Source organism: Euleptes europaea, chromosome 2, assembly GCF_029931775.1.
Source record: "Euleptes europaea isolate rEulEur1 chromosome 2, rEulEur1.hap1, whole genome shotgun sequence".
NCBI lineage: Eukaryota > Metazoa > Chordata > Lepidosauria > Squamata > Sphaerodactylidae > Euleptes > Euleptes europaea.
This window is the reverse complement of record NC_079313.1, coordinates 83327186-83335127: the sequence shown is the minus strand read 5'-3', so window position 1 is coordinate 83335127 and position 7942 is coordinate 83327186. Positions and strand designations below refer to the sequence as shown.

The 7942-nt window shown below is 53.9% G+C and overlaps 1 protein-coding gene across 1 annotated transcript in view; it reads left to right on the top strand.

The window, feature by feature from the left end:
- The first annotated feature begins 6350 nt into the window (after positions 1-6350).
- The window catches only part of LOC130473685 (chemokine-like protein TAFA-5), a 31538-nt gene continuing 29946 nt past the window's right edge, over positions 6351-7942 (top strand). Inside the window, exon 1 of the mRNA XM_056845252.1 lies at positions 6351-6447. Within this exon, the coding sequence (XP_056701230.1) occupies positions 6351-6447 (97 nt within the window). The remainder of the gene's footprint in view (positions 6448-7942) is intronic.

Sequence of the window (7942 nt, the reverse complement as noted above, 5' to 3'; positions counted from 1 at the left end):
ATGGTGAAAAGAATTATATGACTAAACTGAAGTGGCACAGAAGCGTCAAAAATGGAGGAAGGGATAGATACTGTTTCAGAACAAGCAGTGCAAGAAGGTGTACTAAAAGTCAGATAATATACATTTAATTCTATCAGTGTTGATAAGATGGATAGGTATTAGGCATATAATCTGATGTGCATTTTAAAAAATGGAGAACACAATATACATGAACTATGACAGCAACAAATGCAAAGAAGTACAGGTACTTATTAATTCCAGACAGATATCTAGAGTCTTGAACATCCTAAAAATTAACAGATTTATTGTGGCACACTTCATCAAAGACATGATGTATATATTCAAGTTGGTATATATCCTTACATGCAAATATAGTGGGATCAAAAGGCAATGAAATACAAGAAGTCTGTGGCATTTCTAGGTAACGCTCCAATGTATACAAGGAGTAATAGGAGACAGCACAATCTGATCGTCTAGTTTAGCATAACTACTTATAGCAGGAAAGAAAACCTTAATCTTGATTGAGCCCTAAAAAAGGATCAATCAAACATTCAACTTCAGCTTTACAAATGTAGACGCTGCTAAGCTGAGTTCACCATCATCCACCAGAGGACCCAGGAGTATGCCATTAAGGGGCTCCCTTCCTTACCTTTTCTCGCCTTCCCCTTCAATCTTCTTTCCTCTTCTCTTTTCTTGCTACAGTTTTCTGACTGGGAAAGAGAATGAGTGTTTCTGCTTTTCATTTCTACTTGAAGAAAATATTCTGAAGTCCCAACACATTCTCTATTTCGCCCATGTGCATGGGTTGGCAAGCCAGCACCTCACCTACACTCCCTACACCTGCCTGCCTAACTGTGAAGCATGGCAGCTTTGTGTGCCGATGTCACGGTGAGGAACTAAGGTCAGGAAACAGGTCTGTCAGAAAGAAGTCGTCGCTGGAGGTGCCACTAATAACAGCACTCCATAAAGCTAAACCCTTCTGTACCAGCTTTAGAATACCTCTGAATTATGAAGGGGAGGAGTGGAAGAATGAGGTTCCCTTGGAGAAAAGCAGCTCAAAGCACTGGCAAAAAATGTGATTTTGTTCATCTCTTTGATCTCTTCTCCACCAGTTCCTTGAGCAGGGTTCATTCCTTCCCCCTTGTGCCGCTTCTGCCCTAATTTCCTCCCACTTTTAATTTGTCCCTATTGACTTTAATTAGGATCTCATTAGTAACATTCACTAGCCTGGTAAGGGCTTCTATAACACAAGCCCCCCCCCCCCAAGCCCCTGAGTTTGGTGCCCAACACAATTTATTTTCCTCAGGCCAGAGGGACAGGCCCCTGCAGTTTCTCAGAGAAGCAAAGGCACAGAAAGGATTTCTCAAGAAGAGACAGGAATCAAAGTGGAAGCATTCCGAAAAATTTTCTTTCATCTAAACAGCATCATACCAGAAAACTCCTTAATTGTGTGACTCCAAGAAATCAGCCAACCTCTTAAGAAGATCCCATCAATAAGTTCAGTTCTCTACAATATTTTAAACATTGACAATCCCTGTGTGCAATATCATAAAACTGTAAGTCTGCGGCATTTCTGGGTAACATTCCAATGTATATAAGCAGTAGTAGGAGACAGCCCAATCTGATAGTCTAGTGTAGCATAACTACTTATAGCAGGAAAGAAAACCTTGATCTTGATTGACTGCTAAAAAAGGATCAAACATTCAACTTCCGCTTTATAAATGTAGAAGCTGCTGAGTTCACCATCATCCACTGTTTGTCTGTTCTTCTTATGCAGCATGTGCCTACCTGTTTACAGCCGTCCAATACTAGTTAAGAGATGGGACTATCAGATTGCAGGCAGCCTTGGTCAGCAGTGGGGGCAAAATGTGCCCCCTATCACCGGGTGGCCTGGTCCTCACTGAAAGGAATCCCATGGTGTGTACACAGGTGTGGGCAAGGGCAAGGGCATCTATGTGGCGTACTCAAAGAAGCACCCGGTATCGCTCAGTGGCCCTTGCATTATACAAGATCTCCTCCACGCACTCCCTACCTCATATCGATGGGCACGTTGCTAATTATTGTCACCGTTCGCCTCCTACAAATCTTAGTCTGGGATTTAAGCAAGCTGTCTCTTGCTGCAGGTATGGTTGGCATCACACCGCATAAACAGACGCGAAACCCTAGAGCCCCTTCCTGACACCTGTGCTGGTGCTGTGGTCCCCGCCCTGCGAAGTTCCGGACATCCTTAAGAGGCTGACAAAAAAATCAATAGCACTCTAATGGCTCTCGGCGCGGCGCCCCTCGAAAAGAATGCAGGCCCTGACAGCCTTCAACAATTACTCTCTAAGCAGGACTAATAATGCTGACTTGCGCTCCGGCTCCTTTTCAACTCCGATATGGTTGCCTTCCTTATTAATATTATCAGGTGCTTTATGAAGACAGACTCTCCCAGCTTTCTGGTGCTAATAATAGCCCCAGCTCCACTGGACAAGAGAGTCAATAATGGTAAGCTGGAGAGCTTATCTGAGGTGTACTCCCCTGCATACAAATCTCATTTAAAGAACGCCCTGTGTCAGTAAACAGTTTTATTACTGACTATTTATATTGGTTTCCCTTTATCCCCACAGATCTGGTGGTAAATTACCCGCCCGAGCGCTATTCATTCAGGGTCCCTTATGGTTAACAAACCAGTCACAGGCACTGCTGTGGTGGAACACACGTATTGATTTCCCCCAAATCAAAAGAGAGGGCCGAGAGAGAATGCATAGGCTTTTCATTGCAGTGCGAGCCGCTGGTGGAGAGGGAGAGGCTCCTTTTGCTGCATTTGAATGAAGGGAATATTTTGCACAAGTTTTAGAGGTTTTCAGCCAGCAGAGACCCAAAAGTGGCCACCCGGTAGATGTGAAGGAGCAATGGGGCACTGGCACTCAGGTCTAATGTTGGAGGTTGTGTACGAAGGGGATTATGGGGCCTGTGCTGGATACCACCCCCATTAGCCATGGTGGACCCAAAGTAATCCTTTATGACATTTATAGTTCTCTTTCTTCCATCATGGATCTCAAGGAGGTGCCGGTACCATTCCCAGAAGGCCTCCAGCCCAGGTGCCGTCCAACTCCAGAGCAAAGGTGGCATCTCATGAGCCTTCCAACCGTACCCTGGGATAATAAACAGCGCCTTGCATCCTCCATGATTCTGCCAGTGAACTATGGAGAAAATAGCACAAGGCATGGGAGTCAACAACCTGATACTGTTTTCTTCTTAAAGTTTTTTAAAAGTCTAATAAACGCACGCTTGAAAATGTATGGGCAACAGCTGGTGAAAACTAGACACTGGGGAACGTCCATCCCTCTCCGCTCAACCCACAGGCAGAAGCAGAAGGCGAATAAACTGTACAAAACAGCAAATCTGCCAATTTGCATAAGTTATACCCTCTCTCTCTTTGAGTGCAACATACCCACAGCTTGGTGATAAACCAGCAGCCCTTCCCATCCTGGCATGAGCCGGAACATCCAGGACCCAAAGCGTAACGGGGAGCCTCAGAACCGCTTGCTGGATCAGACCGAGGCCAGCCTTCTGTTCCCAACTGCGGCCAGCCAACCAGATGGGCCGGGGTCCTCTAGACCTACTCGAATGAAGCGTTCCTGGGCTCCCTCCAAAGATGGGGGAATGCCACAGAAGCCAGACAACAGCAGCAACCCAGAGGAGGGCAGTCAGAGCCAGAGGCAGCCAAGGGCAGACCGGGCAGCTGCTCAGCACCCAACCACAGAAGCGGTGGCAGAGGGGCTGAAGGGCACAGTGGCGGTCACAAAGCAGCACCAGGAGACAAAGGGGGGCCCACCCACAACTATAGGTCGCAGTAGTAAAGATCCGAGCCTATATAACGTCTGCATCGGCCTCACATAACCCGAATCAGAATTATTTTTCCAGAGTGATTTATTATATTCTTAAACATTAAGTATCCTTGAAAAATGATTTTATTTTTAAAAAATTATTAAAATAGTAACACAACATACATTTTAGTTGCATACAGTAATAATATTGGAATTTCTGTCATATTTTCAAGCTACTAAAAGGTCATTAACATTTTAAACATATTGTCTAATGTTTGGTGGGGGGGGCACTTCATCAGGGGGCCCCGGCCATCGGGCAAGCGGACACCCTGGCCAGTCCGCCGCTGCTTAAGGGAGCAGATCCCAGCAGGATCGACTTGTCCGGGAGCCGCGATCCTCTCACCGGGCAGCAGGGGCTGCGGTTCTCTCGAGGTCAGGGCAACCCACGGCGTCCCGGCGGGCGGGCCGCTCTCCCAAAGCAGGCCAGCGCCCGGCAGCCCCCGCCCTTCCGAGCCCCCCGCCCCGACGGGGCTCCTCCACGCGGTCACCCGCCAGCCCTCCCGCGCTGCGCCAGGCGGCCGTGCACATCTTCCGCGGCAGCCCCCGAGGAGGCCGTCGCAGCGCCCACAGGGAACGGCAATCCGCGGGGTGCGGGGGGGGGGGACGGGGACGGGGACACACACGCAGCGGGGCCCCCCGGCAGCTCTTCCCCCGGCGCAGCGCGGCCAGCCGACCGCGGGCTTCAGGCGGCGCGGCGGGCTGCGGCTCCCTCCGCCGCCCGGCTGGACGAGGCGCCCAGACTGCTGCATTGCCTGGCGGGCCCACCGACCCACCCACCCCTGCCCTGCGGCTTTCACCTCTGCTGAGGGGGGGGGAGGGAGAGGGGGGGCGCATCCCGCTTCCAGCAGGACTCTCTTCCGGCAAGCGTGGTGGTGGTGGTGGTGGTGGTGGTGGTGGTGGGGGGGGGGGGGGTTGGCGAGGAGGACGCGGCGCGCGAGGGAATGCGGCAGCGGGCGGGCGGCTCTGAGCGGGTCGGGCGGGCGGGGGGGCAGCGCAGCGCGGAAGGGGGGAAGCGGCGGGGGAGGCTGGGCCAAGGAGAGCTCCCCGCAGGGGGTCTCCGTCTGGGAGGGCGGCCGGGGGCGGGGCGGAGACGGAAACTTTCCCCGGATCTTTTCCCTCCAGCACGACGACGAGGAGGAGGAGGGGGACGCAGGCGCCCAAGCTCCCCCAGCCGGGGGAGACGCTGCTGCAGCCGCGGGGGAGCGATTCGAGCCGGGCTCGCCCGCCCCCGCGGGGAGGCGCCGCGCCGGTGACCCCTCCCCGGTGCCCGGGTCCCGCCGGCGGCGCTTCTCCCCCAGCTGCCCTTCCGCAGTCCCGAGGTCACGAGGGAAGCGGCCGCCGCCTCGCCTCGCCGCGCCGCGCCGTCTGGGGCTCGGGCGCGCCGCCCCCCCTCCCCCCGCTGCGGAGAGCGGGAAATCCCGGGGGAGGCCGCCCGGCGCCGCGGGGGAGGGCCGCCACTGCCGCCGCCGCCGCCTCCGCGCTCGCCAGATCGGCTCCGTCCAGGCGCGGAAACTTCCCAGCGGCTCCAGGTCAGCCGGGCCGGATTGTAAAATTCTCCCCCCCCCCCTGTGGGACCCGCCGGGCCGCTGGGCGCCGGCGGGATCGTGGCCGAGCGCCCGCCGCAGGTAGGCATCTTGCCGGCTCAGCCTGTGCCACGCGCTAGGGAGGGAGGGCAGGAGGGCGGGCGGCGCGCGCGGCGGGGGAGCGCCCGGGATCGCGCGCGCCCCCCTCCCCCAGGTGCGAGAGCCGGACGTCCCCCTCCCCCTCCCCCTCCCCCCCCCTCCAGCCCAGGATGAGCCCCGCGCCCCGCGCCCTGGGCAGGCCGGCCGCGCCAGCCGGGAGCCGCGTCGCCGGGCGGGCTGCGGGAGGGGAGGTCGCCGCAGCCGGGGCTTCGCTGGGCCCCCCGGCCAAGGGAGACGGCCGCTGAGCCCGAGCGCGCCCTGACGGGACTCCCGCCGGCGCCGAGGGGAGGGGCGGGGCCCCTCCCACGCCACCCCCCACGCCACCCCCCTGCCATCCCCCTGCCATCCCGCACCGAAATTCAGTGCTGCGCGCCGGGTTGTGGAGCAAACCTCCTGGAAGCCGTGGACGGCGAGGAAGGCGGGAGTTTTGGCTAGCATGTAAAAAGGGGACTCTCCCCCCCCCCCGGGACCCTGGGAGAGACATTCTGCCCCCCTCCCTCGGGGTTTGGGCTCAAAAGCCCCAGGTGCGAAAGGAGTCGGCGGGGGCCTCCGAAGTTGCAGCGCCGGCCCTGTGCTGGAGGGGCCCCGTCCTCCCGGAAACCTGATGCTGCCCCCCGCCACCCCCCTCCTCCGCTCTGAAGGGAATGCAGCTGTGCCCCGGTCGCAGCAGGAGCCCCTCCGTGTTCGGCAGACGCCCCCCTGGTAGTTGGATTTAGAGCAGAGCTGGACTTTGGGGCGGGGGGAGAGCACCCTCTTTGGCCCCGCTGGAGGCCGGCCTGGGGAGACCTCCAGAAGTATGCTGGCCGGATGGAGAGAGCTGTCTACAGGGATCAGCGCTATACTTGGCTGCCTCCTTTTCTTCTGGCTCCTGTACTCTTACCCGCCCAAGGAAGGTAAGTTCCTCGCTCTTTTGTACTCCGCTGTGCACTGTGGGTTAACATATCTGAATAGATCCACCTGGTGACGAGAGCAGGCTGACGTCGTGGCATTCTCTCCGCTCTCCCCTCAGGCTCATAACCTGCCCATCTTCTGGGTGTCTTGCCACTGCCGGCTGTTCTGCTTTTAGCACAGCCAGGAGTTCACACAAGGGAATGGATTAAATCTGTCACAGGGAGCTTCGTGTTCTCCTCATAACACCCTTGTGAGGTAGGTTAGATTGGGAGAGAATGGCTGGGCCACGGTCGCCTGGGGAGCTTTGTGGCTGGGTTTTGAACATTGGCCTTTGTGCTAGCTAGGCTGACACGCTAACCACCGGGCTACTTTGTCTAGAAAATAAAAGCAGGCAACGCCAAGCTAGCTAAACTATTAAAACTTTAGCTCATTGGCCACCAAGGCTATCCAACCCCTAAGAGAATCAAACATTTTAAAATCTGGCAGTGTTTTCAGGCTGAAGGCACACTTTGATCTCTTAGGCAAAAATGTCAGAAATGCTTTATATTTAACAGAGAAAACGGAAATGTAGAAGCTAGCAAAAAAAATATTTACAGCTGCTTTGGCATAGAAACCAGCCACGGCTCAAATACAGCTTGGGTTACTTTTCGCAGAATACTTCGCTTCCAAGTTAAAATGGAAATGGAGTATTTGAGCTTAGCGAAGGATGGCTTCTGTGTGAGTCAAAGAGCACAGCAGGGATGCGTTTGGTCAGTTACAGTCCAGCCCAGCCCCAAATTTTAAAAAATGAGCCACTCTGCCCTTTCATAAAATACAGCAAAGGTGAGAGTCCGGTGACATCACTTCCAACCAATCCCAGACCTTTCCCAGGTATCCTGGAATCAATTAAATATTTAAATTTCAAAGGCATAAGAGATCATTCCATTTCCTCCAGATTTCTACACAGGTAGCAGGATTTAACAGAAAGGGATACCCGAAGCATTGAGGCTACAATCCCATTCAGATTTATATGGGAATGAATCCCATTGAACACAGTTGGACTTCTTCTAAGTAAATGTGTATAAAATCTCATTGTGGCAAGACACTTAGGTAACAAATTTGCCATATCTGAGCTTGTGAACTTGCTAGTTCATTGAGGGGTTGGGTAAGGTAGAGGATTTTTCCCCCTAGCCCAGAAAGAACCATTTATTGTCGGCAAGCATGAAAGAACCAAAGGGAAAGTTTCACAACAGGAGACTACTTGTGGACCATAGAACTGGGTTCTGAGTTTATTTCCCCCTGCACCAAGCTGATTTTCCTTGCCATCTTGTTTGAACTGGGCAGTTCAGGGCTGTGGTGCTGCTTGCAATGTACTGAGCAACTGTATCTCTATGACTCTAATGATGCATACACCTAAGGATTCCTCTACAAACTTTATCCTGGACTAAGGCATTTTCTGTAGCCCAATCTCATAATGTTTGAAAGGCAAACTTTCCTAGAAGGATCCCTTCATCGAAG